This window comes from Dermacentor albipictus, chromosome 1 (genome assembly GCF_038994185.2).
Source record: "Dermacentor albipictus isolate Rhodes 1998 colony chromosome 1, USDA_Dalb.pri_finalv2, whole genome shotgun sequence".
In the NCBI taxonomy this organism is placed as follows: Eukaryota; Metazoa; Arthropoda; class Arachnida; order Ixodida; family Ixodidae; genus Dermacentor; species Dermacentor albipictus.
In genome coordinates, this window is record NC_091821.1 from 408,435,702 (window position 1) to 408,462,550 (window position 26,849).

At 46.7% G+C, this 26,849-nt stretch overlaps 1 protein-coding gene across 3 annotated transcripts in view; it reads right to left on the bottom strand.

Annotated features, from left to right (window-relative positions):
- LOC139058325 (adhesion G protein-coupled receptor L3-like) overlaps positions 1-26,849 on the bottom strand; it is a 76,544-nt gene that overhangs the window by 28,716 nt on the left and 20,979 nt on the right. For 2 of the 3 annotated variants that reach the window (XM_070536755.1, XM_070536756.1), the window contains exon 2: positions 272-511. In XM_070536755.1, the coding sequence (XP_070392856.1) occupies positions 272-386 (115 nt within the window). In that variant the 5' untranslated portion in view covers positions 387-511. Of the gene's footprint in view, positions 1-271; positions 512-22,098; positions 22,200-26,849 lie in introns of those variants that run through there. The other variant, XM_070536754.1, reaches the window with a different exon arrangement.

The window sequence follows — 26,849 nt, forward strand, 5'->3', positions numbered from 1 at the left end:
AATGGAAAAAAGAAAATTCACACAGTAACGCTCGTATATGAGTGGTCAGGGAAACAATTGCGGTTATATAAGCCTGAACCATTCCCTCTATCCTTCTTATATCTCTCTCCTACTCTCCCTATACCTGGCTGCTCTGCTCCTGTTCGTTGAGTCCCTTGCGTCATATAAGACGCATTTTCTTAATGCATCCAATGCGATAACTTTGCAAGGAGCACCGTCGCCGTATATATATAAACTGTCCTTGCCCTGTGCGCGCTATGCAAATACTTACGCCTTCCACGGAACAGCGCCCAGACTTCAGCAGCTTTCTGCATGGCTGCGCGTCGACGCCGGTTGTTGGCGTCGGGCGCCGGTGGGAGTACCAGCTTCTGTTCCTTAAGCAGCATGCTCAGGCGCCTTTGGAAGGCGTCTTCGGGTTGCGATGGGGTGCTTGCAGTCAGCGACGCGTTCGTCGTGTCGTTGAGTGTCACCTCCGCAAGCGTGGAAGTACTGTTGCATTCCGCCTCCAAACCTGAAAAAAAGTTTGCCCCAAAACTGAACTTCCCTTTCCCCTATATGACGCCGTATAACGATCAGCAAATGAACTGCTCCTAGCTCTTCTGTATGCTGTATACGATTAGCCGTCTTCTGTATCTCCTTTTTATTTAGTTTTGTAATAAAATAGTGTAATGTTTTAGCAATTACGAGCGTTTAAACACCGCAAAAGGTGTCAGTTCAGATCCGAGCTGTCTATTGGGCGAAAAAAAATTATGGGGTTTTACGGTCCAAAATCAGGATCCGATTATGAGGCACGCCGTAGTGGGAGACTCCGTAAATTTGGACCACACGGGGTTCTTTAGCGTGCACCTAAACCTAAGTAGACGGGTGTTGTCGCATTTCGCCCACATCGAAATGCGGCCGCCGTGGCCGGGATTCGATCCCGCGACCTCGTGCTCAGCAGCCCAAAACCAAAGCCACTAAGGAACCACGGCGGGTGTCTATTGGACGACGTTGTGTCCAGAAATACAAACTACGTTCAAAGCACGACAACGACGCGCACAATCGTCGGTCACCGAATCTGAATATACCGTGGTAGCAAAAATAAGCTCCTCTATATCGTGCTCCTTCACATTTTTTTCTTTTGGACATTGATGCCAATCAATTACTTATTATTTACTATATAAAACTCTTATTCATGTTATCTTTTCTCCACAAACTCAATCCACTATTCCGCTATTTGAACATGTGTCAACGTAAATTTCAGAGTAATTGCTGGGGCTCGCGTTCATTCGAGATAGCGCAACACCATTCGCGTCGCGTCCTCAATCTGATCAGACAAGATGCTTTCGCTATAGGATCGACGACGATGTGCAATACCTTCCGGATACAGTGGCGACTAGGGCGTGTAATAGCTCGGAGCAGTCGCCGGCGTTACTCTAATACTGGAAAGCACGGCTGTAAGAAAAGTGTGGCAACGAATGATGAGAAGGTAGACAATCGCGAACCCCACATTTTGTAGATATATAGTGAACCATAGCCGCGATCTATTTCGGGAGAGGTGGCTCATCTGTGCGTATAAGCTGGCAAGTGGCGGGGCTATCACAATGGGGCGCATGAATGCCCTGCAACCGCACATCCCCTACCGCAATGTCGAGTGCTATGTAACTACGAAACTGGCGAATGCAACATTGTGCGAGCGCGAGCACTTTATCACTGATGCCCGGTGTTTAGGCCTCACATGCGTATGCTTCAGCCGATAACAAAAACAGTTCACAGGGGATGATGCTTCTGATATTACTGGCTAGGTGGGCATTAGTGCGTTTTATTACGAGCATCCTTCATAAGTCAGAAATTATCAATTTGGTTAAATGCTGCACACGTTTCCTTTGCTTCAAGACTACTTTGCTTCAAGACTACTCGATTGAAGTTGTGAAGAAAATACAACATGAATGACAGTTTTATATAATAAATAATTGATTGGTATTAATGTCGAAAAGAAAAATGTGAAGCAGGATGATATTCAGCAAGTACAGGTGTTTATATTTCCTATCATGGTTCTTTTTAGCTATACACCCAAATGACCCTTGCAGAAACAGCATAATCAAGCAGCCAAGATAATGGTAATTTCTACCACTTGTGACGACAAGCACATTTTAAAAGAGCCGAATAATGATTAGGTGTTTGTTCTTACTACCATCTTATTCTTTCCTCTTGTGAAGCTTGACCGTTGCGAGAAAAACGTGCTCCAATATTATATAATAATAATAATAATATTGGGGGTTTTACGTGCCAAAACCACTTTCTGATTATGAGGCACGCCGTAGTGGAGGACTCCGGAAATTTTGACCGCCTGGGGTTCTTTAACGTGCACCTAAATCTAAGCACACGGGTGTTTTCGCATTTCGCCCCCATCGAAATGCGGCCGCCGTGGCCGGGATTCGATCCCGCGACCTCGTGCTCAGCAGCCCAACACCATAGCCACTGAGCAACCACGGCGGGTAATAATATATAGTCACCTAAGGTTCTATAATGAGCACTTATAGTCGCGGCAAAAGTTTGTAGACCACGTAATGAGCAAAAAATTTAAATTTTTTCTAGAGCAGCTCCGTAACGTATAGAACTGCTTCAGCACGCTGGATTGGTCGGACGCACACATGTGGGATGGACCGCTTTATCTGAGCCGCCCTGCCTAAGTCGCAATAAAAAAGAAATCACAAGACCAATGGTCTTCACATTTTTTCTAGCGGCGGTACATGTGATTACACCGTTGTGCTTGCACTAAGTATCCATAGAAACACGATGACCCTGCCCGAGAAATAAAATGACGACCTTGTGTTCATCTGCAAATAGTCATAAAAGAAACTTTCCGCCTTTATACTTGCTCACTCTTTTATCGACCAAGGACTTGAGTTTAGCTCTCTGGAGCTACGGCTTTCCAAATCAGCTGGAGAGGAGACAGCGCTGAGACATCTGACGCCAACAAGATACCTTATTCAATGTCATCTCAGGACTTACATGCGCCAGTGGATACAGTGGGATGACCGAGGCGCAATCTTCCATAGATTACTTATGTCGACACTTCGCCAGCGCCGATTAGGAACAAGAAGTAAGATAAGCTACGACATATCCCTTACGTCCACGCACCAGGAACTTTCTCGTCCTTACATACTCCATACTTCTACAAAAATGTTCTATAGGGAACTCTGGCGCCAGTGTGTTGTGACATTATTTTGTAACGGAAGAAGTTTGAATTATGGGACTTTGAATAAGACGTACTGCTTAGCTGGAACGTTACGGGGAAAAGAAAAGGGCAGTGAGTAAACTAGTGCAAGCAAACACTAAATGTATAAATAAACGTTGGGTTAGTGACGTTCTGAAAACATACAAAGGTGTCCCAAAATATAATCGGAACCATGTTGGGTAACTCTATGGAATTCCAATGCATCTTATCGGACAGTTGGCTGCAAAAGCAAGGCACAGCTGACTAGTGCCAACGAGCAAGTGTATAAAACTAATAATATTTCAATTGGGGGGCGTGGAAGCAGGATGAATACAATCTATAAACACGAAAACGATACTGATAAAGCAAGCTTGTACAGACCATTTACAGTAATATCGGTGATATGAATCATAATGCAAGCCATAAGATTAGAGCTGTTGAAGTAGGCGTAGCAAAAAACGGAACATTGGGTGAATTACAGAATGGCTTCAGGCCAGGCAGAATATTAGAGGATAACGTTTTCGTACTAACTAAGTTAATGGAGGTTTCAATGCTTCCGAATAGATCACAGTGCATATCGTTCTAGATATTGAGGGAGGTTGCAAAAACGTAGGCTGGGAATTGCTATGGAATATTCTAAAACCGAAGGGGACATAGACGGCGACTTCATGGAGCTCCCCAGGGAAATACAGTATGTCCCAGCTAACTTTAGTCGGCCTAGTCTACGAATAAAAAGAGATTAAAGAAAACAATACGCAAGATACAAGTATAAGGCCTCCGGCGTTCGGCCGTCAGAGGTCTGACAGCCGGACACCGTAGACCTAAAAATGTGAAGATTGGGGTTCGGCTGTCAGAACTCTGACGGCCGAACACCGTAGACCTAAAAATGTTATCTTGCACAACGTTTGCTTTTTAAATTCTTTTTTTTTTCGTTTAACAACTTGGCGAACGTTTGCTGGGACACCCTATATAAGGACAATTGAGTACATATCGCGCATGGTGAAGGCCGCGAATGCAGAGAACTGATGGAAATTCACAGAGGAGTTAATTAAAGATGGTCATCTGTCTCCATTGCTGTTCGCATTTTAATTTAAGAGAATAGAAATACCATTAAGAAATAGTGAATTAACATATTATTTATATTTCACACGTAACAGACATAAACGGACATAAAGGACAGAGGATCCCTGCGGCTGATGTAGGTATGCCGACAACGTAGTACTATTAGTGAACAATGCAAGGGATTTACTGACGTGTGGCAATAAAGCTACATATATAGGCTTCAATTTTAACTCGTTGAAATATGGAATTACGATCTTGAATGAAGAGACGTGTAATAACGCGATATCGATTCAGCAGTGAATCATACCCATAGTTAAGCAATACATGAGTGTATACACAAATTAGGAAAAGAGTTACTCAAACATCAACCAAGAAAATTTCAATATCTAGGGAAAGCGGAATGTCGCTATAAGAATCATAGATAGCTTTGGGGCAATAATAAATACAAGGCGGCGCGAGGAAAATGGAAATGAGTAATAGTGGCAGTCCTCAAGTTCGTAAATGCCATTTCGCGCTTCAAACCAGAAATTTTGTCGAGGTTGGAATTTAACCAAAAGGTGAGTGGGCCGATTGACATTAATAGAACACCGTAAAAACACAGATTAAATATTACAGGGGGACATGGGTTGAGCCTCTTTTGAGCTCAGAGAAGCCGACAAGTTTTTGAAGGAAGGGTCGGGAACATGGATGAAAAGAAATGGGGGGCTCAAGTGCGCAAATATCTGTATCTCAGAAGTGCGGACAATGCAAGGAGCAGAGAGGTCAGGAAACTTGGCAAACATGACATTGTAAGTGTAGACATGCAACTCAGAATCATCAAAAAGAAAATGAGAGATACAGAGGCGCTAAAATGGGGTGAAATAATGATAAACAAGAAAGTTCGGTGGGAATGTACCAGCACAAAGGGCAAGAACTCAAGAGGTAAAATTTGTACGATAACACAAAGGGCTATTTGGCTAGAGGCCAGAGCAGGCTGCCTATGGGGGGAAAAAACATACGCGGGCATATATTCGCAGCGTGATCAGCCATGTGTTGGCTGCAGCGAAAACCAGGAGACAACTCAGCACATTGCAGCGGAATGCCAAGATATTCACTCAGCCAGGAGCGCAAAGAAAGTCCACCTTGCAGAAGCATCAGATTTAAACGCTAATGGAAGCGTAAACTGGCCAGCGGCTGAAATAAGCAACAGACGTTGAGAGTACTGGTGGATAAAAAGCGGGGAAGAGAAGGAGCACGGGTTGTTAAACAAATTAATCAATGAATTTTATTATTATTAGACATATTACAGTTACAAAGGAAATGCAATACAGAAGAAGGTCCCAAAATAAAAACTGTCATGGTGACCTCCTGTTATAAAATGTTTAAAAATATAGAATATACGACTAGCAACGAATGTAGGAACAGGTATAGATAACTTTCAGTCATACACATTGTCGTTACAGGCATAGAAAACTTTACAATTACTGTGGGAGAGGTTTCAATGAAAATAACTGAATAATCTTAAGCAGAGATATGCATAATGCTAGACTGCAACAGATGTAGTAAACTTTACTGACTCAAGAAGGCTAAGTCACTATTTGTCACCGTGCTGTTTCAAAGGGGATGTTATTAGAAATCATCATCTACGGAAGCGGCACATATTTCGGCTCCGCCAGCTCGGGGCCAGTATTTTAGAATTTTTCTAAGCTTTGTCTTAATGAGTTGAAATGAGTTTGCGACTTCGCAAATTAACAGTCTTGATTAACATACTGCCCTATAAGTGCAACATTTCTGCTATTTCTGCGCCCAGATACTGCTTGCCCTACTATAGGTAAAAAAAAAATTGTGAATGCTTGGAAATTCTGTAATATAAAGCGTAATATTAAATACAGTCACAAGGATTCTTGAACCCACAAGCACGAATATTACTAGGAAAGTCCATGTAATAACCATCGTTCCCTTCTTTGCAGGAAACTTCATCATATCCTCATTGCCGCACGATCAATGCGGCTACATACCGTCGGTCATGAGATGGCCCCAATTTCCCTGGTGAGCATTGTGATGGCTCTGCTAGTTTGGCGTGATGTGAAAGTTATCGTGCGAGGGTGGACCCAACCATCAACCTAAGTGGGCTTTAAGTGTGGTGTGGTGTGGACAGAAAAGGTTAGCTCTTCTCTTCCTCATTTGATCTCACTCATGTGAGGCGTCGCTTCTTCTGCGGAACATTTGCCTTCTTCTTTATATCACGCTGTTGTTTTCTTTTGCGTACTTTTTGTTTCCGTGGCCTTTTCCTTTATAAGTGCTGCCTTTTCCTTTTTTTTTCGCACATTTCTTTAATTTTGCATTTCTTTTCTTGATATTGCCCATGGTATTACGTTCGCATGTATTATACTGCATGCTTAGACTTTCGGTCATTGTATGGTAGAAAATATTATATAGGCGCAATTTTCTCGCAGGTAATATGCTTCATTAACGTAAACTGTTTATCATAGCTGAAGTATTTCATCTGAAGCTTTTCACTGTGTATGTCTACTATGACTATTATACATGTTCTAAATTATTACATCGGACATCATGTACATGAAGTGACAAACATATGTAGGAAGGATGCCCACAATTAATAAAAAAAATTCGGGAGGAAATCCTAGTGGAGGCAGTGCCTCGTCACCAAAATTTAATTTGCGGTGCTTCATAAGGTCATCTTCTACCTCTACAAGTGGTCAGCAAATTTGAACCACGGAGCTTCGTCCGAAATATTACTGGCACGGTTGGAAATAAATGGGAGCAAATCAGCTGAAATATGAGAAGAGAAAATTAGGCGCTGGTGACTGGCATTCATATGCTGCTCGGACTAGCATTCATATCCAGCTCGGACTAGCATTCATATCTTGCATATCCACCTGCGTGAAAGCTGCAGCAACAGCACGCGGTTTCTGCACTGGGTCGCCATGACGTCATACATTTCCCATCGCCCGCTCGGCTCTTGAGAATTGTTTTAGACGAAGAGAGATAGCAATGAATACCGTGAAGCAACCACAGTTAAACCTTGCAAGTTTCCAGATATCCTACGCCCAATACGAGCAAAAGCCGTGAAAACCGTGAGACGATCATAATGCGTTGGCACCAAGGCTTTAGCGCCAGATTAATAAGGAATGCAAGTTTCGCCACGATTTTGTCCACTAGCATTTCAACTTTTTTTGACAAGTGAATAGAAACAGAGTTGCGAAGAAAAAAAATGGCTGTGGCTTAGGTAAGGTTAAGCCCAGGATGCGAAGCATACTAGCCTTTATTTTAGTTGTTGAACCACTGTTTAGCTTGGTGAACTGCTGTTGCTTGGCTATATTTGGTTCGGCTAGACAAAGAAACAACTCATGCGTTACTCTGCTTCGCCTTGGACGCCCCGCATTGGACGCGGTGAGCGTCGAGCAACGCAGCGTTCGGTGGTGGTGGTGGTGGTGGAAAGCATTTATTAAGAAAGAGAGGTGTGGACTCACGCAGGAGCCCTACATACTAGGTGGAGCCCCTAGTCCGGGACCCCATTGGTCGAAGCCGCCAGCCTGGCCCTCTTGACCAAGGCCTTTTGGGCCTGAAGGTCTGAGCAACCAAGCAGGGCTGCCTCCCAGTCCTCTCGGGTAGGGTTGGGGTGGGGGGTGAGAACCGAATTTTGCTGGCAGGCCCACACCATGTGATAAGTGTCAGCCACCTCGCCACAGTGTTGGCACCTGCCAGTGATCGCAGGATCAAAATGTTTCATTACTGCCGGGCACAGCATTGTGTTGGTGTATAAGCGAAGGAGAACGCGTTCGTTCGCTTTCTCCAGTCCCTTAGCTGGGGCTGGGTACCGGCGATGGCTATCCTTATAATAGGTAGAAATGTCTTTGAAAGTTAAGAGAATTTCGCCTTCTTGTTCCAGGACCTCAGGGGCCAAAGGGGACGCCCGGTAAGTGAGTGCTCGGGCTGCCGCATCAGCAGCTTCATTCCCTTGAAGGCCCTGATGGCCAGGAGTCCAAACTATACAGCGGGTGGTAGGATCGACATCCTTGCTGCAGTTTCTCAGTATTCGCTCGGCCAATAGGGTGACCCAACCAGCCTCGTAATTACGGCACGCGCCACGCGAATCCGTGACGATATATTTAGAATTAGAGTCCGAGGCAGCTAGGGCGATCGCTACCTCCTCTGCTTGTGTTGTACCTGGTGCACGAAAAGTGAGCCCATCCACCTGTGTTCCCTGATGTATGACTGCTGCTGTATACCATCCCCCGTGGCTTGGCCCAGCGACATCTACATAGTAAACTCCATGCTTGTTGCCATAGTGACGCTCCAAAGCTTCCGCCCTAGCTTGGCGGCGTCCAATATGGTCTTCTCTATCCATCTTGGTTGGAAGGGGTCGAACTCGGATGGCGCGTCTCCATAGTTCTGGCACTCTGACTCTTTCTTGTATGTGAAAATTGTGTTGGATGTGTAGCCGAGCCAGAAGTAGTTGGCCCGATCGTGTTTGGGCTAACCTTGTGTATTGATTTGTTAGATGAGCTTCTTTGAGCTCCTGGAAGGTGCTGACCATTCCAAGACCGAGAAATCGTCCGTTGGAAGTGGATACCGGGAGATCAAGAGCCCTTTTCATCATTTTGCGGAGGATAACCTCTACCCTGTCTTCATCGTGCTTCCGCAAGTGGAGGTAGGGTACTGAATACAGGATGCGGCTAGTTACGAAAGCGTGGGCGAGCCGCACCGCGTCCTTGCTTCGTAACCCTCCTCTCTTATTGGAGACCCGGCGGATCATTCGACCCACCTGGTCTCCAATCTTCCGGAGCTTTGCAAGTGTTGTGTCGACCTTTCGCTGATGGTGTACGAAGAGTCCCAGAATTCTAATCTCCTTAGACTCGTGGATGGCGCCACTGCCGAGGGATAAGTGGATGTTTGTATTATCCTTAGGGAAGCCCTAAAGTGAACAAATTCTGACTTTTCTGGTGCACATTGGAGGCCGCAGTGCTCCGCGTAGCGATCTACCACCCGTGCTGCTGCTTGCATGCTCTCCTCCATGTGCCCTAAGTTGCCTTCGGTGGCCCAGATCGTGATATCATCAGCATACAGCGCATGCCGTATGCCTTCAATATCATTCAACTGTGCCGGAAGGTGCAGCATAGCTAAATTGAAGAGCAGTGGGGACAACACCGCACCTTGTGGCGTGCCCCGCGTGCCCATTTGATAGGGTCCATGTTCGGTGTCTTGAATACGGATCAGTGCAGCCCGATCTGTCAAGAAATCTTTTATGTAATTGAAAGTGTTGCGGCCGCAGTGTGTCTCACTGAGGTGACTCAGTATGACACTGTGTTTAACGTTATCGAAAGAACCCTTCAAGTCCAAGGCTAAGATAACCTTGTCATTATGAGGGTGCTCGATAGGCTGTAATACATCTCTGTTAAGTTGGAGCAGGATATCCTGCGCTGACTTGTGGGGGCGAAAGCCAAACATCGTGTCCGAGAAAGTGTTACGGTGTTCCAAATATTCTGAGAGTCTATCGCGCACCATCGTTTCCATCAGTTTGCCCACACACGATGTGAGCGAGATAGGTCTTAAGTTGTCTGTGTTTATTGCCTTGCCTGATTTAGGAATGAATGTAACTAGTGCTGTCTTCCAATCTAAGGGAACCGGCTTTTCCCCTTTCCAAATTGCATTAATGTACTCGAGCAGGGCTTCATATGCTTGGTCAGGGAGGTTGGCTAGCAGTGTGACTGTGACCTTGTCCCTACCTGGCGCCGTGCCCCTGCGCATCTTGGCCAGAGCCGCCTTGAGGTCGTAGAGTTGGAACGGTTGGTCCAACTCCGGATTATCTTTGCCTGCATAAAGATATTCCGTGCCTTTGGGGTCCTGTTTCTGGCACAAGTACTTGTCCCGTAATGTCTCGGCCAGGTGTGTTGTGGTGCCTTTGAAGTTGTGGAGTGCACGTTGTAAATGTCTTTGTGTTTCTCCTCTTGATTGTGAGGGGTCAATCAGATGGCGGAACAATCTCCATGTGCTCTTACCAGACATTTGTGTGGCTGCTGTGTTGCACCGGTCCACCCAGTTAGTGTCAGACAGGTGAGAGGCATATTCCGCGGCCTTTTGGGTGAGCTCTACAATTCGTCTTTGAGGGCACGGTTGTGTTTCTGTCTATGCCAGCGTTTGGTAAGACTGCGGTGGGCTTCCCAGAGGTGGAGTAGATGGTTATCCACAGCTGGGCAGTCCTCCGTTGTCTGGATGTGCTTCTCGTATTGTTTGAGGGTTGAGGTGAGTGTTCGTGCCCATGCTTCATATCCATTTTCAAAGAGATCGGTGGCTGGTAAGGACTTGCGGAATGCCTGCCAGTTTGGGAGTCGGGCGTGAGTAAGTGGCCGCTTTAGAGGTCGTACATGTATTAATGTGTTAATGATACAATGGTCACTGCCGAGAGTGTCCTCCATGTTGTGCCATTCAATGTTTTGTACGTGTTTGGATAGCGTCAGGTCAGGGCATGTGTCCCTGGTGACGGAATTCCCCATACGCGTAGGGTGTGCCGGGTCGGTTTGCAGAGTGATGCCTAGCATTGAGATAAGCTCCGCTAGCTTACGCCCACGTGCTTCCTCCTTCCTGTAACCCCATAGTTGACTGGGAGCATTGAAATCGCCCACAATCAACAATGGGTCTCGACCCGCTATCTTCAGCGCCCGACTAAAGATGTCAGAGAAATTAACGTGTTTGAGTTTGGGCGGACAATAGATATTAAGAATATGCACTGATGAGTCAGAGCGCCGTAGGGGAAGCACGGTGATCATTGTGTACGAGTAGGCCAGATTAATCTCTAGATCCACTTCCTGTGCCGTGTACGATTTGTGTACAAGAATACAGGTGGATGGGTCTTTCTGGAATGTGTTGTACCCCGACATTTTGGCAGATGCACCAGGTTCTTGCAGAGCTACAATGGCTGCTAGGAATTCAAGAGTTTCGAGGTAGAGGCTGAAGTGTGCTCTTTTATGCCGATCACGGAATCCTCTACAATTCCACTGTATTAATGATAACGGTTCCCGTTTTGGTTTGCGAGGTGACCGATTAATTCCCTGAGCCATGTTGCTGACTCGAGGCTGCTTGGTCTAACCCGCCCACTGCCGAAACTGATCCAGCACTTTGCAAAGCTGCCAGGGGGGAACCATCATTTTCATCGTCATCGACAGACCGAAACATTTTTGATGGGCGGCTCACCTCCTTGACAGGCCCTGCGCGCCTAAACAATTTTGGACTGGCCTGGATCCAGGCCTTGATGTTTTGAGTTACATGTACAGTCACCTGTTCAGTTATAGTGGCTGCAATTTGTTGCAACCGAGCTTGAATGGTCTCCGCAATCAGAGCGGGAAGCTGCGCCATTTGTTCGGCCATGGTTTGCTCAAGCGCCGTTATGCGGCTTTCCAAGTTAGCGATTACAGGGGAGCGTAACATCGGAGCAAAGCTCGAGCACACAGATGCCGAGTCGTCCCCCTCATCCATTGTACCTGGAACAAGCGGCTCTGCCCTAGCCTTTTCCAGTGCATTGAGTTTAGTTGCTTGTTGCGCGTTCTGACTTCTGAGAATTTCTAATTCTTTTCTCAGCTCCAGTACCATGGGGGTGGGGGAGGGTTGAGAGGAAGTAGAGGCAACACCCGCCCAGTTGCTCACCTGCATTGCAGTAGGGTTGTTGCCAAGCGGTGGAAAATCTTCTGCCTTGAAGGCTGGCGGCTTGGCACTGGTCCCGGACTTCACATGTTGGTTCTGAGAAGGTTGATGTCGGTTGGCTTGCCCGGACTTGCCCGTCTTCTTGTTGGCCGGGGTTACGTGGTCCTGCTGGGTGACGTGTCCCTTCTTTCCCGTCTTCAGTGGTTGACCCCGTTCATTTTGGGTAGGCTGTCCCGGTCGCTGTAGCTTCCGAAACTTAACTACACACTCTCTGGAGCCAGTGAGGTGGGCCCCTCCGCAGATCATGCATGTCGGGGTGCACTCGTGTTCTGCCAGGCCTTGGTCCGCAGTTCCAACGTGTTGGCCGCAGTAGCCACACCGTCCTACGACTGGGTGGGGGCAATTGTCCACGCGGTGCCCCATCGTGCCACATATGTAGCAGGCGGGGATCGTCTTTTTGTACTCCCTGACCGGGGTACACTCGCAATTGTAGTGTATGTAACGTGGTAACCGCCGGCCCACGAAGGTCACCACCGCCACATTGGATGCACCAAGTTTCCGTATGAAGGCAATATCGCCTTCTCGCCATTCAAGCTTAGCCTTTAGCGATGCGGAGGTTTCGTCAGCCCGTACACTGACCACACCTCGGCACACTTCACCATTTAGTTTCACATGGCCCCGAAAGGGGAAGGAGCGTTCACCCACTTTCAAGTCAAATTCCTTGGCAAGTTTGTCCGCTGCTTGCACCACTTGTGTTCCACAGACGATGAGATTTTGGTCCCAGACCGGCCAGACGTTAAGAGCAGCTCCTGCCGCCCCACCCACATAGTGGGCCACTGCCGCTCCCACTTCTCCATGCCGAAAGGCCGTCTTGAGGTCCAGGGTCACACGCGGCTTCAATACCACGATGAGATCCTCCGAATTCATTTTTGGCGTCTGCTTCGGGCGCCAGGTGGTTGCTGTCTTCTTGTTCAGCGGCAGCGCAACGCGAGCATTGCCGGGCTTACCCGGGTGGCTGGGATTCCTATCTGCCGTGTTTGACGTGGGAGACGCAGCTGCGGCGTCGCCCTTTGTAGCCGCCTTGTTCTGCTGGCGTCTCCGGCGGAGAGAGAGAGAGAAGAAACTTTATTATAAAGTGAAAGGATTTATGTGGTTGGGGCCCTCAGTCCAGGGCTCCGGCGGAGATTCACCATCATGGAAAGACACTCATCTTCCGTGGGTGGCAGGTCCTCGTCCTGCCCATGAGTCTCGATTTCTGCCCAGGCCATGGTGGTAGGGTCGTATCCAGCCGTCTTGGTGGTCGCCATCGGCCGGTAAGTCCCGGGGAAACCCCGGCGCCGACGGAGTCAAAGCTAGCCCTCTTGAGGGTTAGCTATCCGCGGCGTGGCGAAAGTAACAAGTTGTCGTAGAATGTTCAAATTTCGGCCCACCTGTACGAGACGGTTGTCGACAGGTTCCTCGTGATGTTGGGGATCCAGTAGCATCAAATTCAGGAGGGTCACATCCGAAGTTCCACGGATCCAGTCAAAAGTTGACGGAGCCGATGCGTCGCGCGGCCGATGCGAGACGCCTACGGTGGCGTTCCCCCCAGCGTTCGGCGCGGCAACGAAATGTGCGCCTGAGCAAGCGACGCACGCCTGAGCCTTAGAAACAGCTCGTTTCTAAGGCAACACCGCATTCACTAGAGGCGCTTTTGTACCGCTTTGAAGCATCGTACTCGTGGCTCAGTGGTAGCGTCCCCGTCTCACACTCCGGAGACCCTGGTTCGATTCCCACCCAGCCCATCTTGCAAGAGTTGAGCCAAAGCCACTTCTTCTCTGTCGTGACGTCACGGTGTCACGTGGTATTCAAGGCGACACCGCCGCGCCTGAGGAGCTGGGTTGAGCCCTCGTAATATGCTTCGCATAAAAAACATGCGTGGCTCTGTTATGGCAATCAGCACAGACCAGCGGAGCTGGGGGAAGGCCAGTAAAGTAGTGCCGAACCCCACACTAAGTCTAGCTTTCGTTGCGCTTCCCCCAGCTCCGCTGGTCTCTGGTGTTTGCGATAGCAGCACCACGCATATTTTTTTCCACTGCGAGGAAGAGGACCGCCGAAGCGAGCGCGCGGGTTTTTATCAGAGAGCAACGACGTGACACCACCTGTGTCGCCACTGCGCCGCTCCTTCTCCTTTGTTAGGCTCCACCCATCCTCATCGCGTCGCTATGCTGCGCGGTGCTATTTTTATGCTCGCTAGGCTCCACCCACCCTCACCTCGTCGCTATGCTGTGCGATGCTGTTTTTATACTCTGCTTTCACTCTCTCTCAGCTCGCTCTCTCCCCCAGCTCGGCGAAGCTGCGGACGTCAAGAGAAGCACGGCGAGATTCTAACAGCTCCACTGTAAAATCCGGCAGAACCCCTCTAGCGATGAATGTCAACGTCAGTGCGCTTAGCTTAGAATCAATTAGCGACACACCGTATTGCCAAAGCCGGAATGCGTCACGTATGAGTGGTGTATTCAGCCAATCGTCTCTCTCCTGCTTCGATGATGATGGTGATTTGTTGGCATTGCCTTGGAAACGGGGCTGTGACAAATAGTCACCTAACCTGCTTGAGTTAATCAGGCATGCTATACGCTTTTCATTCTACCATTTTTATTTACGTCCTTAATCTTCTTTTCTTGCTTCTCACTGCGCATGCTGTGCCCTCTAGCGCTGCCGTCATGAAGTTCGTGCGTGGCGCGTGTGTGAATATATATTCAGACAAGACTGTCTAGATGTATATGACGCGGCTTTGATTCCGGCTAGCACCGGATAAATTTTGAAGGATCATTTTTTGTCATTGAAGTGCCATGGCGCATACACAATAGCACATACCCAGTGACACAAGTTGGTCCGACGGTTGGTTTCAAACACGGTTCCCTCATTACGGCAGCCCTATGCTGTGCCCAGAAGACCATGGAATACCCAGAAGTTCAAGTTGGCGGAAAAGCGATTAGGGACACCGACCGACACTGGAACATTTGTAAAGTATTCTAACAATACTAATCACATTTGAAAAAATGACTCGCCATCCCGGGCCTGTGAATGTGGATCTCCAGCGTAGCTGTTGCAAAACCAAAACAAATACTGATGGAGTTAATTAATGTTTCATTATTTTAGAATAATGGTAACGACAATCGCTTTGCGGTCGCTGTGTGTCACGGTGCGGCATTATTATCAATGGGCGCCAAAAAGCCGTAGGAATAGGAACCGACGAGCAAGAAGGTTACTTTTTTGCCACTCGTGCAAGCGGCCGAAAGTCGAAGCCAGGTTCCGACATAGTTTTTTATTGCTGTTGGCGCGACCGTGACCTCCCGCCGGCTTTTTGATGGAACCCCTGTGTATTATCTGCCCCGTGCGTGCATTGAGAAGCTTGCTAAGAAGGCACGGGTGCGAATACTCCGAAATATGTGGTGTCTCTGTGCAATCGTGTGTCCATGAATTGCTGACAGTGTGTGTGTGCCGACGGCGCCGTATTGCTGGCTGCCGCCGTTTCTCTTGTGTTTGTGAATGAACAATAGAGGCCCGCCACGGACTCAAGGGTGTGCGTGTGTGGTGCAATACAAGTGCGCGATCTCTAACAGCAGGGGGAATTACCCGTTCCATCACCGCTAATTAAAAGGGGCGCGGCCAAGACCATGGGAGGAGCCGGGATACAATTGCGTGAACTTGATTGGATTGTCACCAATACCTGCCGTTCCCCAACGCAGGGAACTAGGGAAAGGAGAAGTTATTTAAACGCAGGTTTTAGACCGGTCGATAGGCAGTCTAGAAGCTGAGCCTACAATCTGCTGAAAAGCATCAAAGAGCTAGTGCCGTCCAGTATCGCCTGGGCCGCCTGGCCGCGTCTGAACTGCGAGTTACTGATTGACGTAAGAGACGACAAACCAACGTCTGCAACGAAGCCCACGGTAGTTCCTCTCAAGTTCGCTCAACCAGCTCAAAGGAAGCCGTCACACCTAGACTCCCGGAAACCCAGCCCAGCAATCACATCCACCGCAACGAGACCGGCTTGCCAGCGTTCTTTGGGAAAGCTCTGCCGTCGACTCTATGCTTTATGGACTTGCTGCTGCTGCGCGGCCATGCGTATGCTATCATTTGTTTTCTCTTGAACTTTGTTTAGTGGACCACTGTTTAGTGTGTTTTGTGTGGTGTTAATTTCTATATCCACTGTTAACCGTCACTGTATTTGTTTTGCATTCATCATTGATCTAGATTAAGTGCATGTGGGTTAGTTTTCTTGTGTTTTTTGTGTTTCGTTTTAATTGTGGTCGTCAGTCGATAAATGATTCTTTCTTTCGACCGAATATAACTACTTCGCTGAGTTCGTTTGAGTACGGAACGACAAACTGGCTTGTATACCCCTTCGAAGACTTCGCACCGACGGCGAACAATTGACGAGCTGGGACACTGTGGTAGACCATGATGGGTCCGGCGACAATTTTCGCATGCATTCTTGGCGAAGATAAAATCCAAACAAGTGTTGTACCGCGTGGTTGGTTGATTGGAGTCGGTGAAGCATGCGAGTCTAAAGTTGTCCCTGAGAAACGACAGGACAGACCTACTTGTCTGGTTTTACAATGTCAACATTAAAGTCACCGATGATAACCAGTGGTGTGCCTCGCTCTTGTCTAACCAACAGAAAGTGTTTTCGCATGAAGTTCTCAATGCATGTCTTTGATGTTACAGGGTTGATGTGGATTGTGAAGATGAGCATTCCGCCACTGGTCGTGACACCCCATGCATCAGCACAGTCGGTGGCATTGGTCCTTGCCTCTAGCATCTGGCACAGGAGCTTGTAGGATCTCAGGGTCAAATGTTCCTTGCATGCAAGGCAACACCACCAGCTCTTTCGTCAAGGCGCTTTGCACGTGGAACCGCAATGTATCCCCTGACCTCGATTCGTTTGTTCGACCAGGTTTTGGAGCAGCCCGCGAGAGATGATGATGAATCATCTGTAAAATAATTTGAATGTAAGGCGAAAGACCGCGCATTCAGAGCAGCAAGGGAAAGTGTGTGCGCTTCGTCGAGTATGGATTGTACCCTTTCGATAACGTTTGGAGGTGATTTTCAGGTCACGTAAATTCATCGTATAGGTCCCCGGTCGATGTATTTCTTCCTATGGTAGAATTTGCTATCATTCTTTTCGTTGGTGATGTATCGGTTGTTGTCTGGGCGTCGAATAAGTGCAACATACACCAACTTATGACGATGTTGCCTATCGTACTCGTAGACGACCTTTTAGTATCTAGAGCCTTGTGAGTTGGGCACAGTCATTGCACTTCCCTGTACGACGGTGAACTGTTTGTGTTTGCAGCTCACTCCCGTCCTCCTGTCCTCTTCGTCATTGTGACCGAGCGTAGCTCAATGGGCACCCGGTCTGTTGCAATCTTGAATAATCGCCTATCTGCCTCATTCACGAGCATTTGGGCTTTGATTTGTGCTACCCGATCTGTATGGCATTCGTCAAACTTTAACCGAAAACGTTGCGCTTGCGATGTATCGCCCACGTTGTACTTAATCTTCCTCAACACACCTACAGTACTTTCACGAGGCCATCCTTCACATCAATGTTGAGGCTGAGCACGTAGGGTTTACCCCTGGCACACATGATGGTGCAGGCAAATTGGCATTTCTGCGTGTGGCTTTCTGGCTACTTTGTCGACTGCCATTTCATACTCCTTCTGGGCCCTGTGACCAAAGTATTCATGGATGGCATGGGCCTCGTGTACGTCACACAAATCCTGTAGGGCGACCTTTGTGCTGAATGCGGGTGTATCGTTGTTGGAGTCGAAGACACGCACCACACCGGGCGCTACTGAAAATATATGATCGACAGGCACGAACCGGCTCACGATAAGTTTCGCTTCCTCTGGTGTGAGCGGTTCGCCGTCTTCGGTTTTCGTAAAAATACTAGAGAAGGCGGCGTCCTTTTGTCGTACCACCTGACGCAAAGGGAAGTAAGAGAGGTGGTGCCAATTGACGTCGCTACCAACTACGTTGTCCTCGTCTCTATTGCGTTTGAATATTTCTCTGGTTCGAACCAGAGGCAATTGCCGTAGATCACCGGACATCATCAAATCGAGTTTTCCGAACGGCTGATCGCAATTGTAGGTGATATGTCTCAGTCTCGAGTCGATCCAGGCAAATGCGTCGGGAAAGAGCATGCTTATCTCGTCGATGATGATGCACCTAATATTCCGGAACTCGTTGCAATAAGTATTGAGGTCGCTGTCCGAGACACCACCGTCAATGTGTTTGGTTAGTTTGAATGCTGCGTGTACTGTGGTGCCTCCGAGTGCAACTGCAGCCCTTCCAGTATGCACACACCACGTATGCGGTGTAGGTCACGTTACCTCCGGTGCTGTGCTATTTGTTGTATACCTCCATGATTAGTCGCAACACAAACGTCTTACCACACCCCGCCTGCAAAGAAGATCCATAGTGGCTTGGATCCGGGTGTACTGATGCGGTGCATGACTTCGCGGATGATGTCACACTTTTAAGCATTCATTCTCTACATCATGCCACAACACTCATCCATAGGGAATACCCCTGCCCTCTTCTATACTGTAGTACACGGGGTGTCCATCTTCATTACGGCCACGTATTCCGGATCATCTACAAGATCCATGCATGTCACGATTGTAGTGGACACGAAGATCGACGTCATGCAAATTGTGAGGGTCCCATCTCGCCTTCTTTATTTCCTATGACTCACCTGGCCATTTCCATGATCTTTTCAGAGTTTTCATACATGGTTTACTGCTTTTGGTTATCCAAACTCGATTGCAAATGTTGCTCATAAATGTTCTCACAAATGGTATCATCAAAAATATCTGCTTCTCGTTTAAATGCATAGTAGAGTAGGACCTAGGACCCTTTCTCTTTTAAAACTGAACGGGTCATCGATAGTGCAGTGCGTATATCTTTTTATGGCCGGTGTATCTATGAACTTGTACACTCTAGCCCTCGTGTTAAATTCGCTCTTGGATACAATGTCTGCCAGACACACATCGATGAGGTTTTCTAGTCGGTCTTCATATTTCTAAACTATGCTACGATTCCACACTTGTGTTGAGTTATCATCCAAGTTTTCAGACTCTATCTGTTCATTAGTTTTTAGCACTTGAGGCCTCTACTCTGCAAGACACTTGGATACATAAATTACCTCATGGCTATTGAGAGACATTGGTTGCTTGATGAGAGAGCATGCTGCTTCCGCCACCGAATTTCCATTGTTTTGAGCATCAACACACCTAACACCTTCAAGGCTTATTTGTAACCCATGCTTCGATTTTTATAGATGATGCTAGTGGTTGCCATGTGGAGATTGGACGTTCCGCGATCCGCCTTGTTTATGTAATCGACGACGTACGTCACACAGGCGTAACGATTCAGGACGATGTGGATGTCCATATTTGAATTTAGAATGGAGCTGATCTAGGAGTTAAAATAGTTTGCCCATTTCTGCTGCACCCTACGTGTCATTAGAATGCACGGCCTAAAGAATGTCACCCTGGAAATCTCTACATATTATAAATATTACGAACGGGAGCTGCGATGGATTTGGCTTAACTTTGTCCTTACGGATTCAAAGGGCTTCGGGAATTTCGCTTTGCTTATTCAGGCGACTTGCTGAGTGCTTGAAGCCTCTGCCTCACGGGAGTACGAGTCGCTGTTCCTGATTTGCATTGCAGCCGGGATGGGCCCAGATTTTTGTTAACGGACGGACACGAAAAATGCCGACCACCGGGAGCTTAACACCTTCGCTGTAATATTTATGAAGAAGAAGTTAATTTTTTCTTTCAAATTAAAAAAGAAAGTGAAGCAAGAGCTAAAGGCATATAGCCTGACAAGGGCTCTTGCTCCAGTCAGCATTTCGAGCGGAGAAAGCGCACACACGAGAAATGAAATGTGATGCGATTCCATTGTATATATACAGACACAAATTGTACAATTTACTACAACCTGGCTATGTAAATAAAGAGTGTAGTTATTTTAGCGGAAGTTTACAAATATAAAGCAATATTCACGTACATGGTGTAAATGCACTCTAATACTTAAAAATACGGAGAGCAATAATTATCGCTCAAGATAACTGAGACAATTATTTTAAACATGGCTTTTTTTTCACATATAGTGCATTCACGCGTACACTTACAGTATTCAAAACGTACAAAAATGAGTAGGAGTACAGTTTGCGTGAAAACACAGAACAAAACCTCAATTTTTCACAGTACCATATTCTAATACTAACCTTCTAATATGTCTTTTATTGATGTGTTCATTAAAGTTATTTCCTACCTTATCCATTTAACAAAATGGGAAATTGATAGTTTATATGCTGTATATCATAATTGGTTCGAATTTGTGGTGTCCTTATGATGTTTCTCCTCAGGCATTACTGTGGTGTAGTAATAATTGAGGCAATTCTGCATAATTGATTTTTCTTATATGCGGTATTAGTTTATAAGTATATACCTGGGTTACGCTTGGTATTTCATGCTTCAAGGGACACTAAAGACAAATATTAAGTTAAGCTAAAGTGATAGATTAGTGCTGTAGAATCTCTAAGGCGCCAGTATTATCGCGAACAGCGCCTTAATAATCGAGAAATTGAGGTAAATGCACGATATCGCTAGAGTCTTCCCGAGCCATTCAAGTACTTGCCCGATGACAAAAGCACTCCTTAGATAAAATGTGGCGCCAGTATTCAACCACTCGTTGCAGAAAACATCCTTGTATTGTATTGGAAGACGACATAAAATGCTACTTGTCCTGTTTTATTTCCCTTTTAGAAAAAATAACTCGTTGAAATTACCCTTCTAAACGACGCGGGTGGTCGAAAGGTTTCGTTTTCTCTCGACTCCATGCCGTCCACGCTTTCGCGTTTCAGTACTTTCCTGATCGCGTAGGGCTGCGCTAGTTTTGCTGGCTCGCGAAACGCTCGCAAACTGCAAGTATCAGAGAATTCAACTTCCATGTGATGTCGCGAGATGCGGGAATGGTCTACGCCACTTGACCAAAAACCAGCTGCCACGGCGAATCCGCTGCTCAGTCTTGGCTCGATACCACCGTTTGTCGGACGTCGTTTTACTCACTGACGTGAGCTAAAGGCGGTGATGGCGCATGCAACGTCACCACTCCCCCGGTCGGTTGGCGGGAGATTTGAATCACGAAAAAGGTATTCGGACCCTACAGATCCAATTTTCTCGTAAACTAAGTCTTTTCTTGGCCCGAAAGAACAGTTGCGAGGTTTCTGGAATGGTATTGAAACAGTCCACGCCGACTTAGTATTTGCCTTTTGTGTCCCTTAAGTAACAGTTGATGGGAACGTAAGCCCTGCAATCATCCATGATAGTTTTAAAAATTTTACAGAGCCTGTTTCTGTAATACAGTTACTTTAGATAAATTATGGTTGCTTGTGGTACTCCATACTAAGCAGCAGTATAATAATCTGGAATGAAACAGCGTGTAATGGGGGGAGCACTTTCCTTAACCACAATAGCAGCAACTCACCAAGTTTAAAGAGGAGGCAGCCAACAGCTTTACTTAGTTCTGTCGTCAACTTTTCAACATGTGTATTGCAACATAGGTATTTCTGAAACCAGACACCTAAAAATTTCTGCGCCTCTACCTCCTCTATATTTTAGCAGTCTAAACTTATTTAGTGCTCGGCAATGTACATTTGACAGCCAGTAGACAAAGATACGTAGGAATATACACACAAGGCTCCTCCTAAACCACTTCTTCTTAATGCATCCATATTTTTTTTGTGGAAGACATAGACACCATAGCTGCAGCTGATAACTTCGTCACCTATGCGTAGCAGTGCGCTCGCAATCTAAAAAAAAGTGAGTCTGCACCTCGCTTCATTATCCGGTGACCACTAGTTAAGGGCACTTGGTCAGTTTTGACGACATCACTAAAACTCTACAAAATGAGCGTAGTGCGCTGGTCGCTACAAATCCTTGTGTGGGGTTCTTGATGACGCCCGCTATAGGCATACCGTGCTTATAGAAACCTGGAATTTGCAGTTATACCACACAATCTCCACTATGGTATTTTTTTTTTTGCATGATGACCTGCAACAAAATTTATTTTCGTGCACTATCGCATTACATGCACCAGAAGACAAAATGACCCATGGAAGTACCGATAAATCAACTCACACTTGTTCGCTGGTTGTGCCGCCCTTAACAAACCTGCGAGCCATAGTAGTTGCTGCCAGTGGGCCTTCATGACGGCCGGTGGCGGTTGCCGCCAGAGTGCCGTCTCTTTGAGGTTACCAGCTGTTTTTGGCCGGCCTATAAGTACTCTCCCTGTGTTTGCCAACTCATTAGTTTGGCCCGCGGCACCTGCTACGCTGAACTCTACCTTCACTGATAAGCGGTCTCAGCCTTATGCGCCCACTCTATGGCGAGAGCATAAAGTGCTTCCACTCCTGGAACTTAGTCTGCTGCAATTAGACACTCGAGAATGTGGCTACGTGCTGTTTTCCTGTTTGCGCGGTCAAAACAGGCGCGGCTAATACAGCACTTGACATGTAGTAGCCCCCGTCCTGTAACGTTCTCATTAACTGCGCACGGAGAAGTCTGAGAAATACTTTTCAATCTTGTGATTTCTCCATGCATGTTCGCGCGCTTATTCTTGTCTCTCTACGTACATGAAGTAGAGATAGTAAAATAAAGAAAACTGGTTCGAAGTACTAACGGGGTACTTTCTGTGGTCTCAAGAATGATCGACAGACAGTTCAAAACTTCACTTATCCAGAGAACGACGTAAAACATGAAGTGCATTCGTAAATGGAAATCTAGACGAATGGTTTATTATAGTCAAGCCTCGAAAGACAAGTTTTGTTAACATTTATATTCAGTGATGCGATTTCGATTCCCAGGAGTAAATTTATAGCGCCTGAAGCGTTTAAAATCTCGAATCAACCAAGTGAACTCGATGTCCTGCCTGATTCAACGTAGTTGTGGGTTGAAATGTGCATAAATTAGAGGAATATAGGTATACCAAATATCAGTCCAGGCTACGGACTTCACTGATATGTTGAGATTGTTTGCCGCTCACATGACGGAACAATTAAAGAACATGCTCCACAGTCTCCACTATGTCTACAACCTACTGCATGCGAAGGCGAAAATCGCATCTTCTTTTCTGCCTTGGATAAACGTAATGTTCTTTGCATGAGCGTTTTAAGTGCTTTCTACTTTAAAATATCGTCGTTTTCACAGCATGAGAAAACGCCGTTAAAGTGATGTTTAGTTTTATATGCAGAATTCACCCTAGAAGAATCCCAAACCATTATTTGGTTAAGCCACAGGCATAACACTGTACTAGTGTTATTCACCATTCATTCCGCATTGGAATGGCCGTCAGCCCTACTTGTGACACCTGCTGCTGCGAGGAGACGATTGAGCCCCTCCTTTGTGACTGTCCCCGTTAAAAAGTGTCAAGAAAAGTGCTCGTGACCGCGCTCGAAAAGCTGGATAATCGCCCCTTTACAGAGGAAAAAGCTCTAGGGCATTGGTCCAGACGGGTTTCGGCACTCAAGTCCTTAACGGCTTTGCTGAAGTTTTTAAGGACATGCGAATTGTGCGACCGCCTTTGAATGCTGTAGCGCATAGTTTCGCGTTACTGTGTGAATTTTCTGTTTTCCATATTTTCCCTCTTCTTCTTCTTTCTCCTTTTATTCCCTTTACCCCTTTCCCTAGCACAGGGTAGCCAGCCGGTACTTACACTGGCTAACCTCCCTGTCTTTCCTCCCCTTTGTCTCCTCCTCCTCTTCTCCTCTACTAGAATCCGTATATACAAAATACTTGCTGTTGGCCTGATGACACTGTTAAAGTTTCTATAGGCATAAGCAAAACTGCGTTGTTGTATGCAAATGAAATACCTAAACCTTTTCTAAATGTGCTGTGAGTTCTGGTTGAAGAAATATCTAAAGCTCAACCCATTTTTATGCGTGGGCATAGAGAGGGCAAACGTCCGATGTTTATTGCAGTGAAACCACAAGAATAACGCACATAGCGATGGCGTACAAACATGTTTGCCGGCAGAATATACTATGCTGGAATTTGCCATCCCCTGGGAAAAAAGAAGTAGAAAACGGTTCTCGCCCTTAGTAGCCTGTAGTGCAGGCCCACGTCCATCGCAAATGGGAGGCATTTTCGTATTCTGTGCAGGTTTACTACGCCATTTGAAGAAGGTGCATGGTAACGGCAAAAAACATCTAGGCGGTGAATCGCGAGCCCACTCTGTAGTCTAGACAAAGTTGTGTACACTTCGGCGCTACCACTGAGAGGCGTATTACAGCCTTCTTTTGTTTTTCTTATTTTTTGTTTGGCAGTAGGAATCATTTACATGAAGCCTACTTAAACGTGGTGACCAAGGCAGCGCACTTTGAAAAGAGCTTTATTAATAGCTGACCACACATAAGTTGTACCCGCTCCGTGTTCTTGCCTGCATAAAACTTTCCCTGTCATATGCCGTATAAATAAACTTTCCTACGGCCAACGTGCGGCACACCCCTTTATTTTAGTACCTGTGTGAAATGCGCTAAAAGGAAAAAAGCGTTCTAGAGCTCGGCAGGCACATTTAGATAGACTCACTGATAAACTTTCGAAAGGTTATTCTACAACGCTGTCATTTCACTTGTGCAACCCTTGCTTGGTATCGCAACTCCGAGGTGTATTCTGCGCTCTAGGTGTACGAGGTGTATTCTGGAGCACCACGGCAGCAGCTTGCATGCCCATAAGGGAAGTCAACTTCGCCATTTTTTTTTCTTCAAAACCAGGCAAACAACTGTGCCCAGTGTTACACTGGATGGCGTAGACCCTAAAATGCGATTTTTGTGTGAAGTTCGAGCATTAACAAAGCAGCAGTAAAGGCAAGATAATTTTTCTAATATATAAAGCGAAATATGCACGTCTCTGTATGGCCAATGCTGGTCATATACAACGAGCCACATCACCGGCGCAGCCACTCGACCTGCCGTCCTCTCACGCGGCCATCATTTTTCGTCGTTGAAAAAGCATGACATGAGGCCACTGCCGATTACCCTATTCATGGACCCGTGAAGGCATAAATGCTCCTATAAAACTACCAATGAGGTTACTGGTTTGAAAGTTGTAGCAGTTATTTGATGTAGGTAAATTTGACAGACTGTTGGAAGAAGAATTTTGATTTGGATGATATCTTTTTTATCAATGTTTCTGTAAAGGAAGGCCTTGTTTGTAGCAAGCTTCTTTGTAGCGGCTTCCCTCAAGGGTCAGTATTAAACTACTCCTCATTTTAACGCGATGCGTTCTTTACGAACTTGTGGCACATTGTGTCTGTCCGTCCATACGTCTCTCTGTCTGTCTGTGTGTCCTACGCCGCAGAACTGGCATTAAAATTTAAATTATGGGGTTTTACGTGCCAAAATCACTTTCGGATTATGAGGCACGCTGTAGTGGAGGGCTCCGGAAATTTCGACCACCTGGGGTTCTTTAACGCGCACCTAAATCTAAACACACGGGTGTTTTCGCATTTCGCCCCCATCGAAATGCGGCCGCCGTGGCCGGGATTCGAACCCGCGACCTCGTGCTCAGCAGCCCAACACCATAGCCACTGGGCAACCACGGCGGGTCAGAAGTGGCATGTCTACGAACTTGCTACGAGCTTGCCATGCTCTAGTAATATCTTGATGGGGGCTAGTTGGTCCATATTTATAATTTAGGTTGAACAGCGCGGATAATACGAGGACACGAGGAAACAAATACCACATACAAGCGCTGACTGCCAATTGGAAGATTATTTGAAAGTCTCCGCACTTTCCGTCTTTCTTCTCCGCATTATAGTACATTTGTTTATTTTTTACTTTATTTTTGGTATTGTATCCATGCGCCAGCATACAGTCCATAGAGTTGTTCCTCGCCAGGTCAAATAAGCAATCCTATGATTAATTAGCTTTAGCTGTGGTTGAGAAGGTGTTGGCAGGTGGCGGTCGTGTTAACTATGCATAAGAGCGTTGCAAATGCCACTGGATGCAAACGAAGTCCCTCTTCAGTGCCGCATCTTAAGCACATCGATCTCAGACGCAAAAATACGTGGGTATCCTGCTGAGTGACACACCACAAACACATCAGCTCACCATGCCGAAAAACAAATGAAACATGAAAAAAATGCTGAAGCTATGTCATCATTAGCATACTCGCGTGAACACAGACCTCTACAACTTTGGCAGAAGGCATCCTAACTTTGGAGGGAGGATGACGGCATTGCGTTTTAATATCACTGCTTCGAAACCGAAACAAACCGGGCGGCCTTGTCGTTGGAACCACACCTCGATGCGACGACACACATTAATCACTGTGGAACGGTTGGCTTTCTCACCTGGCACGGTCGCTTGGTGACGAGTGCGAAATGACCAACTAGAGTGTGAGTGCAAATAGCGGCATTCCAAACTGCATGGGATCCTGAAACCTGCTTGTACGAAAATGCGCTAATTAATGATCCGCAGGAGCCGTGTGCGGGCGCGAACATGAATTATTGAACCGGGCGTTGTAAGTGACAAAACGTTCCCATCACATCGATAACTGCCTTACTCAACCTAAGGGCGGGCGAGATGAATGCTTGAATCAGCAAGCAGGCGTCATCACTCTGTGGCCATTATATCATGCCATGGATCTACGCTGCTGCAGAAGTGCCCGGACCGTTATGGATTCCCAAACATGAAATAATTATCAATTCATCTCACTGCTTAGTTTTATGCCCCCCTCCCCACCCCCACCCCCCAAAAATGATAAAAAAGCAGAAAAGGAGCCCGCAGCAAACTGTCCGCTTTCCCACCGAAGGCTAAACATTTCGGTTTAGAAGAATTCATTTGAGATAAACAAGCTTAAATAAATATGGCTCCCGCCGAAGTATGAACTTC